General features: G+C 34.7%; 1 protein-coding gene and 2 long non-coding RNA genes across 16 annotated transcripts in view; 1 reads left to right on the top strand and 2 right to left on the bottom strand.

Moving 5' to 3' along the window:
* Nucleotides 1-14,944, bottom strand: part of LOC108054814 (serine-rich adhesin for platelets) — a 60,436-nt gene extending 45,492 nt beyond the window's left edge. For 7 of the 12 annotated variants that reach the window (XR_011419522.1, XR_011419524.1, XR_011419523.1 and 4 more), the window contains exons 1-3: nucleotides 14,837-14,944; nucleotides 14,467-14,649; nucleotides 9,708-9,761 (exon numbers count right to left, since the gene is read on the bottom strand). Coding sequence is in view for 6 of the 12 variants with exons in the window: in XM_017137896.3 (XP_016993385.2) it covers nucleotides 9,708-9,761; nucleotides 14,467-14,641 (229 nt within the window). In the remaining 6 variants the exon portion in view is untranslated. Of the gene's footprint in view, nucleotides 1-1,476; nucleotides 9,300-9,707; nucleotides 9,762-14,466; nucleotides 14,650-14,836 lie in introns of those variants that run through there. The other 5 variants (XM_070217999.1, XM_017137905.3, XM_017137895.3 and 2 more) reach the window with 4 other exon arrangements.
* A 1,896-nt stretch (nucleotides 14,945-16,840) lies between these two features.
* LOC138913740 (uncharacterized) lies at nucleotides 16,841-17,542 on the top strand. The gene is made up of 2 exons (XR_011419563.1): nucleotides 16,841-16,885; nucleotides 17,148-17,542. It is a non-coding gene; the product is annotated as an uncharacterized lncRNA (long non-coding RNA).
* An 878-nt stretch (nucleotides 17,543-18,420) lies between these two features.
* On the bottom strand, nucleotides 18,421-19,855 carry LOC138913738 (uncharacterized). Of its 3 annotated transcripts, none has more exons than XR_011419557.1 (3): nucleotides 18,857-19,855; nucleotides 18,598-18,784; nucleotides 18,421-18,533 (listed from the first exon to the last, which is right to left on the bottom strand). It is a non-coding gene; the product is annotated as an uncharacterized lncRNA (long non-coding RNA). The 3 variants fall into 3 exon arrangements; XR_011419556.1 differs by having other exon boundaries at nucleotides 18,598-18,990; nucleotides 19,051-19,855; XR_011419558.1 differs by having other exon boundaries at nucleotides 18,598-18,982; nucleotides 19,051-19,855.
* Between the last annotated feature and the right edge of the window lie 1,253 nt (nucleotides 19,856-21,108).

The raw sequence follows: 21,108 nt of genomic DNA, 5'->3' as shown, positions 1-21,108 counted from the left end.
CTGGCTCTCAGCTGAGTGAGGTTCAGACTGCTGCTGGGGGGCGTAAGAAACTCTCAGTTGTTCCACATAGGAAGCAACTATTTGTTTCAAGATTTACGCCTGATACCACATCTGAGGATGTTTTGGAATTCATTCGTGAAAAATTCCCATCCGAGGATATTGCGGTTGAACAATTTCGATTTTCATACGCCCTTAGGATATCGTCTTTCAAAATTTTTGCTCCGCCTGATGTGTTTAAAGAACTGCTTTCTGAAAGCTTCTGGCTTAATGATGATCTGGTTATAAAAGAATTTGTTCCTAATAAACCGAGAACAAATAATAGGCCTTCCACGGTGTCAAAAAACTGAGAAGTTTATTATTGGCTTATCAAAATGTTAGAGGACTTAACATGAAGCTACCCAAGCTTTATGCTGACTCCTCGGCATTTACGGACGATATCTTAGCTTTTACTGAAACTTGGCTGAAACCAGAGATAACAGACTCTGAAGTTCTTGCAAATAATTTTAATACCTACAGAACTGATCGCCTTTCCCGTAGGGGGGCGGCGTTCTAATTGCTGTTACTTCTACCCTAAATTCTGAGAGAATTCACTCTCATGTCCCTAGTGACATTGAATTTGTTGGTGTGAAAGTTACCCTCCAATCCTTGTCTATCTTTATTACATGTTCCTATATTCCACCTGGCTCTGACCTTATAATTTATGAGCAACATCTAGCAGCTATTAAATCTATTCTATCCTTTCTTTCCAATAGAGACCTTTTGATTGTTTTGGGTGATTTTAATCTCCCGGATATTTCTTGGTCCCCTCCTACTGACTCACTTGTCGCTCTACCTTTATCCGCCCATGACTTTGTGGATGGCCTTTTAGAATTATCGTTACAGCAAGTTAGCTTTATACGAAATTCATTACATAGACAACTAGATCTTGTTTTTTCTTCAGAGCCGTCTGAAGTCACGGTATCTAGAATTGACGCTCTTGTGGTACCAGAAGACCGATACCATCCAACTATGGAATTGACAATTTGCCTCCCCTACCTTGATACCCTCTCTCCTTTAGTCTCTCCAACTAAAATGAGAAGCTTTCGTAAATCTGACTTTAGTAAACTTAACTTAATGATTTCTCAATTTAATTGGACAGAATTTTATAACTGTATGGACATCGAAAGTGCCACTGAACTGTTCTATACCGTTCTAAACACTTTTTTTAATGAATGCGTTCAACACAAAAACCTTTTACCCGTTAAACTATATCCACCATCGTCGGATCGATTTACCAATGACGTTAAATTTATTGGTCGAATAACGGGATCATGGTGCTAGTGCGAAAAGGTTCGCGTGTCAGAAACTGAAAAAACTAGCTTTTATCCAGTAATTTTACTTCTTCAGAGAAGGAGTAAATGTTAAATTCAAAGTTTTTTAGCGTTTAGTAGATCGCATCGCCTTAGAGGGAGAGTGAAATTAAATTTGCACAGCGAATTTGTAAAATACTTTTTATTGATTTATTGATCGTATCTATTTACATTTTTGTAAGATATTAGTAGAGCTTAATTAAATAAAATTATATTTATACATATTTACATTTAATTAAGCTTTAAGTATGGGTATATGCCATTCTTTTTATTGTATACCAACAAGTAACAACAGTAACATACATATATAATCTAGAAAACCAGGAATATTTCAGAAGTAATGATATTTAAATAACAGTTGGTTATAATTCGGACTGTTTTGAACAGCGATACATTTAAATCACCCAAAACCTTCTTTAAGAACCGATCTTTTTTATTTAAAGAAAGTTACCCTTTTTATATATTTTTGAGAAAAATGTGTTGATATTTCTGAAACTTGTGTTTCTTATGATTGAACTTGTTTAATATTCATCAAGATACAGCTTTAAATTCAATGTTCTAAAAACTGTTTGTTTACTTAAACAATTTATTTAAAAATAAACCATTTACACGAATTTGCAATAGGTTTGTATTATGTATGGGAGATGTAAAAATGAAACGTTTGTTTTTACCTTAACTTTTAATTCAATGAAAGATAAAAGTATACGCTGTGTATCAATGGAGTAGCCGGGGTTTGTTTGAGGGGATGTTGTCCGAAGATATTTTGGGTATCATACTTTTAGCACAATTTTTTGCATACAATTGCCAAAACAGCCATCCCCAGTCCCTATGTTCGTGCTAACCGTGTACTTTAATGTTAACTTCGATGTAATGGTCAGTATGTTTCGAATCGGCTTTTGAGGCAATTTCTTATACACTAAAAAAAATTTTATTTTTCCGTCAATTTATTGAGTTTTAAACGTTATTTGTTCAGATTGGGTTTAACATTTTGTTTAAAATTAATTTAAAAATTCAGATACATGTATAAATTGTAGATCAAAATAGGCCAAGTTAGTGCTTTATTTTTATTTTATAAACATAAATGCGGGTTATTCGCTTGTGAGTCGTTGGGTATTGAAGAAGACTCCTGTTGATATTTGTTTAATCTTTGACTAGTAATCGGACATCTTCCAAAGAAGGTCTCGACATATTTATACAGATTTAATGAATAATTAACGCTTTTATATCATTTTTGTTTATAAGCGATAACAATCCTTTAACTTTAGTTATGTTAGATTACCACTGAATTCATTGTTGTCGACAATGGTATGGATTGTTTACTTGATTTAGCATACCAAAGATCGACATCACCAACAATGCTTTCTAATGATGCAGTTCGATCGCTCAGTTCATTAAGCCCGACGTCAACTGTCAAAAACCCGTTTTGACCTTTTAAAATTGCTGTTTCATTTTCGATCTCAGCGGTTTGGGAAAAATAATTCATGGAATCGGTTGGCTGAATTTCGATAAATGCGTGCCTCTTCTGTAAGGAAACAGAGTGATCATACTCGCTTCCTACGGTTGACAATACAGTACTAAATTCACCGGGCCTGCGGCCGGATACATAAAGTGTTACAACACTTGGGTTTGGGTGCTCGACAGCTATATGACTTTGTTTACTGCGCTTGTGTCCATTGTTTGATTTTCGCGATTTCTTTCGATGGCTTTTTGTGAGTTGTGACTCTTTGCTGACTGAGACAATGTCCGACTCATATCCAACATTATCGATGGCATCCGATTTTAATGATAGCCGTGACATTTCGTCCAGATCCTGCAGGTTTTCACTTAATAATATTTGTGGGGCTAAAGTGTTTGATATAGCCAGTGACAAAGACTCTTGCTGTTGCTGAATAAGTAACTGCTGCAACAATAAATTGTTTACATTTGCAGCTGGTCCAACTGACAACATATTCTGAACGGATGGTATTGTGTTGACTATTGTGTCTACACTATATTCTGTAGCTGTTATTGTTTGTGCAGTTGTGTCATAGACAGTAGTTAGAATTTTTTTCCCTTGAAATGTCACTGGAAGAATGGTGGATTTTCCATCGAATATTGTAGTTACATAAGTAGAAGTGTGTGTGCGATATTCAGTGATAGGCTCAACAGATGTGGGTAATAAAGCCGTCGCGGAATTTTGCTGTCCGACAGCACCTATTATTTGATGAGCGGGCAAGTTCAAATTTCCCAAAAGTAACTGGGAAAGCAATATGTTGGCAAGCGGTGCATTATCCGAAATTTGAGGCTGTATTGTAGTTACTATATACTCTACAGAATAAGCTGTGGATGGAATAATATGTGAAAAGGACGTCTTCCTACCGCGGATTGTAGTCGGTGTAAAAATTACAGAACTTGTGATAGATTCATGTAACAAATATTTTGTATGTTCTGTGGCACCAGCAATGTTTATACTAGAGACTTCCCGATTCAGATATATGGAACTCAATCCATTGGTACCTAAAATTTGCATATAATCATTGGGACCGACGAGCTCGGTGCTTGTTTTAGCAGTGACAATGTTTTTGTACTCAGTAACATGACCGCTAACTACTGGAATTGTAACTTCAGATGGTATAAAATGAGTAACTGTTATTGCTTGTACTTCATGTTCTGTAGATTGTAAATCAGAGGGGTAATCAATTCGATTTCGTCCCCGACTTCTTCCTCTATTCAATGTATTAGAGTTTGAACTTCGAGATCGGGTCGTACTTGATAGTCGTCCATGGTCTACATTATTTTTATTATTATAGCTGACATAGCCTTTTAGCCTGCGATTGTTTGAATTTCCTGTATTTCCTGTAACAGGACGCCTTACTGAAGAACTCCCAGTGGTCGGTTGACGTCGAAAGTTATTAGATGAACTTGAACGTGTAATGCCTTTTAAAGAAGCATCTTTCTCTCTTAAAGTAAATTGAGGGCGTTTTGTTGTCGGCCTTGTCGGGCGAATAGATCTAAGATTGTTCGTCGTTGTTGAGTCAACCAGTGTGGCCGGAGTTTGCATAAAATGCCCCTGTGGGGAATGAAATCTTGATCCGAATCTAGAATTCGATTTATCCCGTGGGGAAGATGATGTGGTTTCAGCACGATCGTCGGAGCTAATTAGCTTTGATTCTTCATTGATAAATGTCGATGTTTGGTTTTGTCGACGAAATCGAAATCTGTTTCTTTTTACTGTATCTGTTTGCCGACGTACTCTCTTTTCAGAATTAGAGTTAGCTAAAATGAGTAAAGACCTCTTACTACGGTGAACACTATCCTCCTGTTCATCTTCTTCGGCGTTGCTTGCATCATCTTCGGAATCATTTGTGAATACGTTATCATTTGATTTTACGTCCTTAACACCTTCATCCTTTTGCTGAGCTTGGAAAAGCCCTCTAGGTGGAAAAAGATTATTTTGTGGTCTTGACCTTGGCTGAAGGCCAATAGGTCTCTGAAAGCTTCGAGGTCGGGGCTTGGCCGTCGTAGTTGTTGTACTGCTGGTTGTCGTTGAAATTTTTGATCGCGACAATGGGTTTCGTCTAAGCGAAACTGCTGGGGAACTGCCAGTCTGTCGTGTTACAGGCGTAAATCCAATGGGCCCATTTATAGGGCGCCGAAAACGCAATAGTGGGTTGCTATTGCGTTTTGGGTTGTCTTCCTCATCAGGAACTTCATCTGTTGAGTTCTCTTCCTCGGCACTACTTTCCGAGTTGAGCTCCTTTGCAAATGTTATCGACTGCGTCGACCTATCGCTTGGTATCAACCCTGAGTTAGTTGGCTTTATTCGTAATCTAGAGTTGGTTAAAATTCCAGATCCACGAAAACCTGGAATATTTGATGATCGATAAGAAACATTTATATTTTGTCTCCTGGAACTAACATTTGGGCGTGAAGATGAAGCAAACCGATTTTTTGAAGGTAAAAAGGCAAGATTAGACTGTAGAGTACTATCGACGTCGATGGAACTACTCAATGACTTAGAAGGTCGCCCAAACAAGCGCCTCGACGACTGCCCTTGGGACAAACTTGACTCGTTGGGATTAATTGGCACATTGGAAATTATACCCCTTCGCGACGAGCTATATCTCCCGGCTGATTTTAGAGCAGGTGTCGCCGTAATAGTGGGTGTAATGTCCGATCTTGTGATTATTGTCGCACTACTTGGAACTAAAGTTTTCTGTTTTGGTGCGAATGTAGGCCTGTTCCGTGAGGCAAAAGGGCGTATTACAGGTGCGAATGGTCGTTTCGTACTTTGTGGTGAAGAATTTACCAATCCCTCATTGCTAGGATCTGATTCTGCTTTTGTGCTTTCGATGTATGTGGAAGAACCGATAGTTTCTTCACTTTCAGTATAGGTAGATTTTGTCAATTCAATTGAATTGACATTTGCCACAGGAGAGCTTTTAACCGTTGTTGGAAGCAAAAGAAGATCAGACTGAGTATTTTCAAAGAAAAAACTTGATGTACTTTCTATTATCTGTGCATATCTATTATCTATAACAGTTCCGATAACTTTTGATTGGTATAAGGTAGTTGTACTGTTTTGAATGCGCTTTCCTTCAATGAGCCTTACTAATCCCGTCTTATACAATTTTAAGCTAGATAAGCTATCATCAGGTATATTACCTAAGATCGTGGCTAAAACGGACTTTTTGGATTCGTTAACGTGTAACCTCGATGTGCTACTAGTTACTTTTATATCATGTCCCTCATTATTAATTGATGATACAATTTCTGTTGTAAAGTACAAAGTGCTTACTTCATCTGCATCAATTATTTGTTTATAATCGTACAAAACAATATCCGGTTCACCAGTTCCAATCTGAAGATCTGTTCCAGAAACAGGCTGACTAGGTTTAATCATCAAGTCTATGGCCGGAGTGCCTGACATTGAAATAGAGTTCTCCCTAGATGTCACTACATTAGTAACTGTTTCAAAACGTGAATCGATAATTGTCATATTGACATCATATGATGTAGTATAATAGGTATAAGTAGTATAGTATGTGGTAATATCAGAATGAAGGCTTTGATTGGTTGATGTAGAAATTATGGTGTTTTCATAATCGGAATTCTGATGAATCTGCTTGTCATCCGTCAGAGTTGACAGACTAGATTTTTCATCAGCTGTTCGTGAATCATCAACATCTATTAGTGTAACGTTAGTGGGTTGTATCACATTGGATAATGTTTCCTCTCTGCTTAGAGTTGTAATTTCACCATCCTTAGCTAACTTAGTCCAATATGTAAATGTTGTAAAGTAAGTAATGGGGAATGAGGAATCCTGTAAATTTACGACTTTTGTAGGTTGTAAAGTTTCAGTAGCTACGTTGGTTACAGTTTCAAGGCGACTTATAATATTTGTCTCATCACCTAGATACATTGTTGTATAAAAGGTAAAGGTTGTAAAACTTGTTTGCAGAAGAAAAGTTGCTGATGGTATAATCTCCTCTGTATTACTTTCAGAGCTAACTTGGTCGTCCAGGGGACTTCTTTTAATAAAAGTTTCTGTATTGGCATCATTTATGCTGCTCGAATTTAATCTGATTTCAAATTTCATATCCTGATCCTTTTCTATTTCGGGTTCTACTGAGTGAAACTCGGATGCCGAAAAATGTTGCTTAATTGTTGTGTTATTGTTGCCATTTATATTATTTGTTTGGTAGTTCGGAACCTTGTCAGTAATATAATTTGTGACTACCTCAGTTCGTGATTGAATTTCAGTATCATTATCTGTAAATATAGATGTATAATATGTATACGTTGTGAATAAAGTTTTACTATATTTTAGATCGTTGAGATAAGTAGTAATTATCTGGTCAGTACTTTCGTTTGCAGCGGTAATTACTTTACTTTCCTGGATTAAGAGACTAGCAATTTCAACAGGGATAGTGTACTTTGGGAACAAAGATGATGTTCTTTGATCAGCCTGTTGAATTGTATTTTCAGAAATTTGCTTTTCTTCGATGTTATTTAATGTGTTTTGTTTTAGTTCATCCTTAGTCGAAAGTGTTGAGGAAACGATATTTGTTAAAATTTCAGTGTGGCTAGATACGGTAGAGCGAGAACCTTCGAAGAAAGTTGTCAAATATGTATAAGTTGTATACAGAGTTTTATATATTAAGTCAACATCATCAGTAACACTATCATAGTCGTCATCTTCGCTTTCATATTCGTTTTCTGTCGTAACATCATAGTCCTCTGAATCTCGAACTGTGGTTTCATCTACGCCGTCTATTAACTCAGTAGACATTAATTCTTCATGTGACTCTGTAGTAGACTCTTGGAACGTATTACCGTAATTTAATTCTGGCATTTGTTCCGATTGAGTAGCTTGTATGCAATAGTATTTAGTAGTTTCTACGATGTCATAAGCGAAAAGAGGATTTGCGTCATTACCAACATTTTCTTTGTTTGTTTTGAATGCCTTAGGCATTTGAGTAAGAAACACTTGTGAAGTGGTATGGTTGCATAATTCCTTCAAAATAGTCTCACTTTCATTACTCCCCCCAACAGTCGGTTTACTTTCAAATTGGTCGCTAGTGATGTTAATAATAGTTTGATAAGTTATATTTTCTTCCGTTTTATCACTTTGAGATATTTCAGTATTTTGAAATATTTTTTCTTGGTCTGCAAAATTAAATATTGCACTCGAGGAATTGACAAGCTCAACGAAATTAGTGAAAGGATCATCATCAATAAAAACAGTGGTAGCGCCTTCCTCTTTTTGAATGTTTGGTTCAATGTGACTTGTTGCATTTTCCGGACTATCAATATCATCTTTAAAGGATGATTGAAGATCCTTAAATGTTTTTGAAACCAATGGAACAGATGAAACAACACTTGCTTCCACCTTTTCTGAAAATATATTGTTGAAATCGGTTGTCGAAGGAATACTTGGCTCCGGAGTTAATAAGTTATTTGAGTGACTCTTCCTATGATTTGGACTGTCTAAAACATCTAGCCCAAAACTTGATATAGCGGTCAAGATTTCGATTTTTCCGGAAGTAGTAACTGTTTCTATCTCTTTGTTGTAGTTGTGAATTGACTCAGGTTGTAAAGTAGGCTTGCCTTTGATCGATGTAACGTGTCCAAAATTCAGACTGCTCTGTATAGTACTTGGAGAAAAAACTATGACACTATCACCAACAATAGTTGTAAACTCTGCAAATCCATAATATGTTACAGTAGCTAAGACTTGCTTTTGGGAAGATCGATTTGGATGATCTTGGGTGTCGATATTTTCTCGTCCATATTTTCGTTCTTCTCTTGGAGCATATAAGCCGTTCGTTGTTTGATTAATTACAGAACTTGTAATATGACCAAAAAGACTTTGAACTGTGTATGTTTCCAAATACTCAATTGATGACACCTTGGCATTAGCAAACTCATTCATTTCTACCTTTTGTTTTGGGTCAAACTTTAACGTGACATTGCTGTTGGCTACAGGATCCAGAGATGCTAACGGTTTTTCATCTTGATAATCTGGATTTTTTAGGTCTTTAACTTTTGTTCTTTGTTGGATTACAAAATCCGTGTTACCCACGAATTCTCCCCGTTGAACGCCTATGCTATCATCGATATCCTGCCAATCGGCGTCATCAGAATTATATAGGTCATTGTGACTTTGTAAAAATAGTGGTGTTTGTTTAGAATCTTCTTCACCTACCCAACTAGTAACTACAGACGGTGCTAGGTTTTCGTTTTCATAAAGGACTCTAGAACTCTTTTTAAGGTATTGGGCGTAAAGGCGACCATTATTTAATGTTGTCCCTACAATTTTGGTGGCAAATTCTGTTGTTATTCCATCCTGAATAAATGTCCTGGCTGTTGATGTCAAAACACCTATTTCTGGGCGTACTGTTAAGAACCGCCCATGAACATCGCCCACATGTCCTGATTCGTTATTTACCAAAAGTACAGTGGTTATATCTGGTTATACATATAAAGTTTTTGTGATAATGTAAAATAGTAATTACAGTAAATACAGAGAAAGCGTGAAAAATCAGATATATACATTATAAGAAGTAGGGCATTATCATTTTGTGCAGGTATAAATTAGAAAGATAAAGTTAGTTAATATTTCCAGAATGTACATTCCAAAAGATGGTGATATCATAGAAAGAAATAAAGAAAATGAATAAGAAATAATGTAAATATTGTAAATTAAATATAATATAGTTATAAAATATAAATTAGGAGCAGGTTTTTATTTCAGTACAATTTACACTTTATAGCGCTTAAATTAAATCACAAAAAAATTGAGTTGCTAAATGATATGATCTAATTTAGGATTATTGTTCGGGGACAGTGCAGTGCGTATTGTTCAAAAATTCTTACCATCCCCATGTATTGCTGGCAACGTTGGGGTCGGACTAACGAAAAGAGGCTGATCTGTAAATATAGGATAAATAACTTAATTAACAGAATAATATATTATTAAAAGTAAATAAACTTCCTCCTAATAAGAAATTTCGTCTATCATACAGTTTACTGTATGTTTACAGTTTACGACAGTTTAATTTGAAATTTAATTATAAACTAAAAGATTGAGAAAAATTGTGTAACAGGTTGAAGGAAGCGTTTTCGACCTCATATTCTATATCTTGATCACTAGCCGAGTCGATCTCAACATCACCGTCTGTTCGTGTGAATGCTGTGATCTCGCAAACTATAAGAGCTAGAGCCTTGGGGCTTTAGACAGGGGTCGTGATTATTATGATTTTAAACAAGACATTGCAAATAATTTATATATTTAAAAATATCATATACCAGAGTAGAAGAGAATACAATAAAAACCAACGGAGCTATAATATGTTTTAAACTTATTTACAAGAGCTAGAGCCTTGGGGCTTTAGACAGGGGTCGTAATTATTATGATTTTAAACAAGACATTGCAGATAATTTATATTAACTTACAAATCGCAAAAATTATTAATTTCGCATTATGTTGACATTATTAAATATTAAAAGAATATTTAAAAATATCATATGCCAGAGTAGAAGAGAATACAATAAAAACCAACGGAGCTATAATTTGTTTTAAACTTATTTACAATTCATTTTTCGATCTTTTCTATGGCAGCTATATAGCTATAGCTATATAATTTATAGTCGTCCGATTTTGTAAATATTTAATTCGAAATTCAGATATATTTAAAAAATAATATTCCCAAGAGTAGAAGGTAATATTTCAAAAAACACCGAAGCTTGCATTTTTGAACGTTTTTTTTTCGATCTTTCCTATAAAGTTGTCTGATCCGGTCGATTATACTAACTTATATACTACCTGCGATAGAAAAAGGGCTTTTGGGAAAGTTTCAAGCCGACAGCTTCAAAACTGAGAGACTAGTTTGCGTAGAAATAGACAGACGGATGGACAGACGGACATGGCTAGATCGACTCATCTAGTGATGCTGATCAATAGTATATGTACTTTATGGGGTCGGAAACGTCTCCTTCACTGCGTTAAAAACTTCTTACTGAAATCGTTATACCCTCTGCAAGGGTATAAAAAAGGAAAATAAGTCATATTCTCAAATTTTTATTTTCAAATGTATTCCAAAAAACTCTAACAATCAGAAAACAACAAAGCAATTGTTGAGATATGGTCATTTATATAACAGAATCACGGGAAATAGTTAATGACATATTCTCTGTTAAGTATTAACAAAACAGTGATGTACGAAATCGAAATTATTTCGTACGCGTCAGAAATAAAGTACACGACTTAATGTACATGTCAAAATAAAATACATGTATTTTTCTCGTGTATTTTATTTAAATAGAATACTTCACATTTTATTTCATACATGTATAATACACAAGGAATAGTATACTGTGCGTATCAATCATTTTCAGTATTATACATTTGTATAGTACTTTGTGTGTTATTTTCCAATATTCATAATATTTTTGACATAAAAAAAACGTTATTTGTGTTGCTTAAAACAAACTTTTAAAACGTCGGTGTCCCCGAAAAATATAGAGTTTTGAGTTTGCTTTTTGACACGCATGTGTATAAATAGCAACCTGATGGTTACTCAGTTTTATCCGATACATTTGAATTTCTTTTGATCGGCATATTAAAATAAAATAAACAAACTTTTAAATCGTCGGTGTCCCCGAAAAATATAGAGTTTTGAGTTTGCTTTTTGACACGCATGTGTATAAAAAGCAACCTGATGGTTACTCAGTTTTATCCGATACATTTGAATTTCTTTTGATCGGCATATTAAAATAAAGCCGCTGAAAACATTACCCAATGAATTTGTTAAATCTTTTTTTAAAATTAATTCGAAACAAGAAAGGAAGCTAGCTTCGGCCAGCCGAAGCTTATATACCCTTGCAGATCATTCCTATTAATTAACAAATCGCAAAAATGTTCAATTTTCTAATATTTCTCATTAATTTTCCGATCGTTCCTATGGCAGCTATATGATATAGTCGTCCGATTTTGATCAAATTAAAATTGAAATTCGGAAATATTTAAAAAGAGTTATATCCTAGAGTAGAAGATAATACAATAAAAACCAAAGAAGCTAGAATTTGTTTCCTATTACTTTTCCATTAATTTTCCGATCGTTCCTATGGCAGCTATATGATATAGTAGTCCGATTTTTTAAATAATTAATTCGAAATTCAGAAATATTTAAAAAATAACATCCCCAAAAGTAGAAGGTAATATTTCAAAAAACACCGAAGCTAGAATTTTTTAAAGCTTTTTTCTTCCGATCCTTCCTATGGGAGCTATAAGATATAGTTGTCCGATCCGGTCGGCTCCGACATATATACTACCTGCAATAGAAAGAAGACTTTTGCGAAAGTTTCGTCCCGATAGCTCAAAAACTGAGAGACTAGTTTGCGTAGAAACAGACAGACGGACAGACGGACAGACGGACAGACGGACAGACAGACAGACGGACAGACGGACGGACAGACGGACAGACGGACATGGCTAGATCGACTCGTCTTGTGATGCTGATCAAGAATATATATACTTTATGGGGTCGGAGACGTCTCCTTCACTGCGTTGCAAACTTCTGACTGAAATCATAATACCCTCTGCAAGGGTATAAAAAGGTTAACAAGGTTAAAAACTATGGAGCTATTTTCAAACTCACAAGCTGAACCAAATGTAGGACGAAACAAATGTACAAATGTATGAAACCGACAATTGCTCTTGTGTTGTTTTTGATTGAGTAAAGGGTAAGAATTTCTCAACTGCGCATATGAAATATTAGATTTTCTTCAAACTCGGGTACCTCGAAGAGTTTGCCTTGGTTATCATCTGTGATTTTTTTTAATTTTTTGGTGTCCATTTAGGGGCGCTATGAAATTTTGAAGTAAAGAACTTAAAAAATTTTCTCAAACTTCAAATTAGTATATCTCGAGAACGGCTAAGAAGAACAATGTGCAACTTTACACGTTTTTAAATGTGTACTGAGGAGTTAGAAATTGATTTTCTTAAATTTTTTGTTGTCCAAAAAGTATGAATTTTTATTATTTGAAATTTTTATGGCGGGTTTGAAAGTCTTCTTCATCCTGTAAATTAAACTCAACTATCCAAGATTGTCCATCTCATAACCAATTTAATTTACCTGAGGAATCATTTTTGTTCTTTTTAATCATTTCCAAGATATATCTTTTTTTTTTGCGAATTTAGAAATACCCTATTTATATTTCCAATGAGTACAATTCTTGCATGTTTTAGCTGAAAGTTTGCACAACTCAATTACTCACTGATATTATGCACTTATATTAATATCATAATTTTATCACCGTCCCTTTATACAGCTGCCATACAAATCGATATATTTTTTTATTGTTAAGAAGGTAGGCTTTGGAAAATTAAAATTACAATCTGAAACAAACAATTTTTTCAAAGCCTACCTTCCCAACAAAAAGAAAGTCCATCGAAAATTATGAAATTAATATATGTGCATAATATCAGTGAGTAACTGAGTTGTGAGGAAAACAAGGGAGCTATTTTTGTTGTTTTAATTTATCTTTTCCTGGTAATATTGTATTGATTATAATTGTAGTATTAGACTAATTGGGCGGCAACACTACCACTATTTTGAACGCAGCTGTATGTTTTTTAGTTTTTTGACTATGTTTTCTATAATTTATTTCTCCCTTTAAAAAATCCTACAATTTTTCTAAGTATGGGGTTTGAAAGATAAAGAGTGTATATTTTAAGAAACTTTAGCATCAAAACAAAGCATGAATCCGTTTGCCTCTTAGACCGGAAATTGGCCAATTTCAGCATTTTTTGAACTTTGAGGTCCTTGTGCTAAGAACCCTTGCGTCGGGGAACGTTTTGGAAAACGCAGTTTAACTTGGGAATTCGTAAGGAACTCAAAAATATAGCATCCATCGAGGTAAATTTAAAAAGCATTCCCTTTTTGTTGCACAGTGTAATTACTTTCAAAAAGATTTAAATATATTGAAAAAAGCCGGTCGGCATAATATACAATGACATTTTGTTTTTTATTTTCGTATTTTCGTATTTCCAATGGATAGCTTTGTGTGTGCAGACTGCTGTTCTAATCATTCTTGCCCGCTCAATGGGAAGCTGCCAACAGCTGCTTTAAAATGAATCGCAACACTGTTGGGGATTCTTTTATTTTTTACTCGAAATAATCTAATCTCTAAATATAATAGACTAGTGGACGAAATGGACGTGATATATTCAACGTCCAGCCTTTAAAGATGAAGGGCGGTGACACTACTATTATTTTGACCTCAGCTGTATACTGTATTTTGTCGCTGACTTCCTTTCTTTTTTCTTATTAGAGATTCCCACAAACACCAAATTTAGCCACAACACCAGTTTAAAACTGGTTTGGCTTGTGAATACCTCAGTTAGCCCGTTTAACGCTAATAATACAGATACACTCTTACACATACACGCGATATTGGAATTTCGCAATAGTGACGAGCTTGGGGACCCTAAGTCTTCACAGTTCATTTTAATTTATATTTTGTCTTGAATCCAAGGCTTATTGAATTTTTTAATTTGTGTCAGATAAATGTTAATGGATGTAACTAGCACCGAAAACATTGCTTAAGTTAATGTCATTTTCGCCATACTCACTTGTTGCTTGGGAAGCTTCAATGTGAACCATAGTTAAAATCAGTGTGGCTAACAGAGCTAAGCTACAGTTTTGCTTGTGATAACTATAATACATAATTTTGATTCTATAGTCTAGCGACCAGCTTTTTTTAAAGCGACAATCCGGTATCCTTTTGGTTTCGCGTGGTTGTAGCATTTTGGTTCCTTTAAAACATGTTAAAAATTAGTTCACTTGTAGAAATTAAGCTTTCTTATATTCGATGGATTTTCAAAATCAATTTTAATAGTTTTTAGTATATTTGGTTTGCTTAATTATGATGATTTTGAGTTTAAATTTAAATTTATTTAAAATATATGGCGATATTAAACAAATATGAAAACTAGGTTCCACATTCTCATAAATGGGTAAAACACAGAGGCGGGTTTTGAAATGGATTAAAATTATGAGGAACACGCACGTCTGTCCGTTAAAGCGAAAGTCAGAGAACTGATTTCCCTGGCACAATAACGGACTCATCCGGTTGTTGCTCTGCAAGCTTTATGAAGGTGGTTTGGCTGGTTTGACCAACTTCAATAGTTCCCATTTAACAATTAATAAAACTTATACTTCACCTTATAAATATATTCAGGAAGCTTCGGAAGGCTTTAAGATACAATTTAAGAGCTGCTGGGCTTAAAAATTGTACTCTTCAATGTTGTACCCAGAGACTTTAGTTTTTGTGCTATTGCCTATATAAGATATTAGCTTTCCCGAAGCGATTTTGTGCACCTTTAAGAAATTGTTTAACAAATGTCGGAAAGACTTTATATTTCCCCTATAAAATGTATTTAGACAATCGAAACAATTTGTTTAGTACCGGAACCAAAGTTCAGAAATCGCTCAGCGCCGAAATGAAGTAAAATTTATATTGATGAAGCCCACTTGACTATAACTGTTTTGCCCCGTTGTCCCCTCGCCAGTTACCCCATTGCATTTTAGATTTGAGTTAAAAATGCTCATAGGTTTTAAAAATAACTTTACAACGTTTTGCCTTTGCTTACGAAGTTGTTTAGTAATGCGGCTTTTTTTTCTTCGTTTTCAAAAAGCAAAACAAAAACAATAAAATTACAAATTATAAAAACTCAAATGGCCCTTCCCAAAATTATCTTGGCTTTCGCTTTCTTGGCTCTCGCTCTCTTGATTTTCGCTGTCTGGCATCGAAATCCACCGCAATAACTCACAAAATCTAATAAAAGTCTTAAAAACTCCTTTGAACAACGGTAGATGTTTATGATAGTTTATGATTTGTCCTTTTGCTAAACTAATTTGCATCTTAAACTAACCCTCCCGTGCTCAATATAAAAAACATTCTTGAAAATACTTTTAACAATGCTAGAATTAAAAAAAAAATTAATCATTTGAGCCATAGAATGAATCGTTAACTAAAAAATCATCTTGATCGGAGCAGCAGCTTATGTTTTCAAAATCAAACAGGGGTGTCACAGAAATCTCTTCCAACCGAAGACGGTTGGATTTTGCATTGATGCACGTAAGAACTTTAACGGATTTCGGTTGGAAATAACCCAGCGGGAATGTGAGAAGTTGGTTTTTGTGTTCTTGAAATCCTGTTCCTTTTTGCAGGCGGCGGTGTAGGGATAGATAATTTCTGAGCGCTAAATGAGGGTGGGTTTCTGAGAAGCATCAATATCAGGCCACTTATGCGCTGTGTGATTTCTGTGGCACCACGATTATAATATTTTTTAACAAAAAAAAGACCAACTTATAATATTCAAAAATCCTATGATTTACACCAAAACCAAAAGACTTGTTCTCACATTTAGTTTTAATTTTTAGTAATTTTAAAAGTCGTAGAAAAAATATTAATAATTGTTAATCAAAAAAATTAAACTATATAACATTATTATCATAATGTCTATAATGATAATATTAATTTATTTTACTCAACATTTTTCAAATAATAATAAGGATGAATGTGGGATTCAACCAAATTATAGAGAAAAGCCACGGTAAGACGATTAAAATATTTGATCACATTTATCAAGGAATTACATTAAATTACAAAGAAAACTATTGTTGTTTTTTACATTTTTAAACATTTTCTGTGAAATAAAATAATTTGATCGTCAGATCGTGGCCTAAGCCATTTTTAAGTGTTGTTAAAATATAAAAATTCGTGTTGGTGGTATTGATAACACGAAAAATGCCTAATACACCTATAATATACGTAACCTTAAATGATTACGGTCCCTGAAAAGTATTTTTTAAACGAAATACTTATTCGGCGCCAAAGTGTGACCGGACTTTACAACGAAATTTATATCAAATCTGCATTTTAGTATTATCAAGTATATGATGCAGGGTCACATCATTTTTAAATTTGTTGGAAAAAGTGAAAAAAAAGTGAAAATAGTTAATTTTAATCTAAAAAACAATAAAAAGGTGAGTGATAAAATGAATTTTGTTTTTTTATAACCTTTATTTCAGCGTTACAAAGGTTAGTATCACAGATATTTTCGCCATTAATAAATATACGCCTCCGGATGCTATCTTCAACACAAATTCTGCAGTTCAGTGACACTTGAAATGTTTTTAATCTTTACCAGTGGTAAATGGTGTGAGGTGTTCATTAAATGGTTGTGTAAATAGTACTTCAGTACTAACTTAGTTGTTTAACTTAATCAAAATATTACATTTATTTCAGCCAGGCCGACTGAGACTTCTTGGGACCAGAAGTGTTGCGCCTGCGTTTGTCATATTTTATTTTTTCTTCTCATAGTTTTTGATATAGATACCCGACATATAACAACTGAACAGAGGGTAAATGATCGGCCATGGCAAACCAGGCATAATTTCTGGAGAGATCCTTTAATTTTGTGCGGAGACCTAATAATGGTAATTACTCTTATTATTATTCCTGGTCTTACATTCATATCTAAATTATGTTTGATATTTTCAGAAGACAGACAAGAAATGGATATCTAAGTACTGCATTCGGCCAAGCAAAACCCGGGAATGCTTCAGGCATTAAAAATTTGTAGTTCCAATGCTTCGATTGTAAATATTATTAATAAATACACAAACAAATATTACAAAAAACATGATTTTTATTGTGGAAAATCAGATACTGCAAAGCAGTGCAAAACCAAAACTGCGAGGGTCTGGAAAAACCAAAACTGGGAGGGTGTAGAAAAACAGATATTGCAAGTGGAGGAAAACCATAACTGGGTACGTGTGGAAAATCTATAATGCGGGAAGTCGAAAAACCAGTGGATTTTGTCCTGCATTCTTCTGCCAGAGATCCAGATAGAAACCTCATTTCCCCCTTACTTTTTGTGTCACCCCCGTGTATTTTGAAACCAGAGATGGAAGAAATGTAAGGGGTGAATGAGGTTTAGTCCCTTCCGCTTCTATGGAGAAACCTCTTGAAAATATGTTATTTTCCAGAGGAATTTTCCCGGTGGGTAACCCAGTGGAAACACTATTTTGGAGTAATCGGGTTATTGGCTCACCCGATTGGTTACCCCTCTTAGTGTGACTAGACTATAAGTTAAAAATTGTTTTTCGGGGGTGTCACAGAAATTCCCACCGGGAAAATTCCTATGGAAAATAACATATTTTCAAGAGGTTTCTCCATAGAAGCGGAAGGGACTAAACCTCATTCACCCCTTACATTTCTTCCATCTCTGGTTTCAAAATACACGGGGGTGACACAAAAAGTAAGGGGGAAATGAGGTTTCTATCTGGATCTCTGGCAGAAGAATGCAGGACAAAATCCACTGGTTTTTCGACTTCCCGCATTATAGATTTTCCACACGTACCCAGTTATGGTTTTCCTCCACTTGCAATATCTGCTTTTCTACACCCTCCCAGTTTTGGTTTTTCCAGACCCTCGCAGTTTTGGTTTTGCACTGCTTTGCAGTATCTGATTTTCCACAATAAAATTCATGTTTTTTGTAATATTTGTTTGTGTATTTATTAATAATATTTACAATCGAAGCATTGGAACTACAAATTTTTAATGCCTGAAGCATTCCCGGGTTTTGCTTGGCCGAATGCAGTACTTAGATATCCATTTCTTGTCTGTCTTCTGAAAATATCAAACATAATTTAGATATGAATGTAAGACCAGGAATAATAATAAGAGTAATTACCATTATTAGGTCTCCGCACAAAATTAAAGGATCTCTCCAGAAATTATGCCTGGTTTGCCATGGCCGATCATTTACCCTCTGTTCAGTTGTTATATGTCGGGTATCTATATCAAAAACTATGAGAAGAACAAATAAAATATGACAAACGCAGGCGCAACACTTCTGGTCCCAAGAAGTCTCAGTCGGCCTGGCTGAAATAAATGTAATATTTTGATTAAGTTAAACAACTAAGTTAGTACTGAAGTACTATTTATACAACCATTTAATGAACACCTCACACCATTTACCACTGGTAAAGATTAAAAACATTTCAAGTGTCACTGAAATGCAGAATTTGTGTTGAAGATAGCATCCGGAGGCGTATATTTATTCATGGCGAAAATATCTGTGATACTAACCTTTGTAACGCTGATAAAAGGGTTATAAAAAGACAAAATTCATTTTATCACTCACCTTTTTATTGTTTTTTAGATTAAAATTAACTATTTTCACTTTTTTTTCACTTTTTCCAACAAATTTAAAAATGATGTGACCCTGCATTATATTCTTGATAATACCATACAAAATGCAGATAAATGTGATGTAAATTTCGTTGTAAAGTTGGGTCACACTTTGGCGCCGAATAAATATTTAAACAATACTTTTCAGGGACCGTAATCATTAAAGGTTACGTATATTATAGGTATATTAGGCATTTTTCGTGTTATCAATACCACCAACACGAATTTTTATATTTTAACAACACTTAAAAATGGCTTAGGCCACGATCTGACGATCAAATTATTTTATTTCACAGAAAATGTTTAAAAATGTAAAAAACAACAATAGTTTTCTTTGTAATTTAATGTAATTCCTTGATAAATGTGATCAAATATTTTAATCGTCTTACCGTGGCTTTTCTCTATAATTTGGTTGAATTCCACATTCATCCTTATTATTATTTGAAAAATGTTGAGTAAAATAAATTAATATTATCATTATAGACATTATGATAATAATGTTATATAGTTTAATTTTTTTGATTAACAATTATTAATATTTTTTCTACGACTTTTAAAATTACTAAAAATTAAAACTAAATGTGAGAAAAAGTCTTTTGGTTTTGGTGTAAATCATAGGATTTTTGAATATTATAAGTTGGTGATTTTTTTGTTAAAAAATATTATAATCATAGTGCCACAGAAATCACACAGCGCATAAATGGCCTGATATTGATGCTACTCAGAAACCCACCCTCATTTAGCACTCAGAAATTATCTATCCCTACACCGCCGCCTGCAAAAAGGAACAGGATTTCAAGAACACTAAAACCAACTTCTCACATTCCCGCTGGGATAACTCCAAATATCGAGTAATGACATATAGTGTTTGTTGTTTATTTGACTAGGAATGGACCTTCACCGATAGGAAATAAATACAAAATATACCGAAAAATACAAAAAATTACTCAGAAATACCAAAGACCCTAATGCCCTCTGCTCATTATGGACGCGTCGCGTTTGCATCCATTTGCCGTTTAACGCGCACAAATCCCACACAAAACTTGTTGGTGAGGGTTGAGGAGGGGAGGGTGAAAAATTGTCGCGTTGCAGGGCTGGAAAGTAAAATTTGTGGTATTTTTTAGCAGTATCAACCAGGCATGAACATTTTTCTGGACCCGAAGTTGATAAGAGGCTGATAAGAAGCGGGAAATATTAAAACCATTTATTGTTGATATTTACATGAACTTTATTTCGTATAGTTTTGGTATTTGATATGCCAAATGATCTGGCAATAGTTCAGTATTCCGAGGATGATCCAAGCGCATAAAGGGCAGTAGCAGTTCGTTTATCCTATGGAACGGCTCGGCTCAGCCACATGGGCGTTCTTCCCCGGCTCCATGATCTTGATGTTTGCTTCGCGAGCGCCATTTGTCCATTAAGGGGGTAGGGGGTAGGGTCTTGCAAAAAAAAATAAATTTTTTTTTTCTTGTAGATTAACATCTTAAGATAATAATTAAGTCAATCGGACCAAAACTATAGAAGTTATGCCAAATTTGGTACCCAAACCTCTTAAACTTTAGGCACGTAAGTGCATCTTTAAGTGCGTTTTTCTCGAAACCACGATTTGAAAGTCCGTGGTCATCGGCATTTCTAAACGGCTCTACCGATCGTTTTCAAATTTGTCGCATATTTTTCTGCATAAAAAAACCCGCCCCGCTTTTTTTTATTTTGTAACTTTAAGTATTTTTTTTTAAGCCCAAAGTCTGTTTTTTTTAGGTGAAAAACGCATTTTTGACTTTGAGGCGGGTTTTTTCTTTTCTTAAGCCTAGTACTCAGTACGACAAAAACTGCTAGCTAAGCATAGGAGTAAGCGAGAGGCAAATAGGTAGCTAACGCCATTGGCTGGGACTTTTTTCCACCGCGGTACTCAAATGAGCTAAGGAAATGGTAAGGAAATACCAAAAAAATACCAGATTTAGCGAATGAATTCCGATGAACGCCTTTAGCCGCGGCCCAAAGAATAAAAAAT

Source organism: Drosophila takahashii, chromosome 4, assembly GCF_030179915.1.
Source record: "Drosophila takahashii strain IR98-3 E-12201 chromosome 4, DtakHiC1v2, whole genome shotgun sequence".
In the NCBI taxonomy this organism is placed as follows: domain Eukaryota; kingdom Metazoa; phylum Arthropoda; class Insecta; order Diptera; family Drosophilidae; genus Drosophila; species Drosophila takahashii.
The sequence above is the reverse complement of the archived record's forward strand: the minus strand, read 5'-3'. Positions and strand labels throughout refer to the sequence as shown.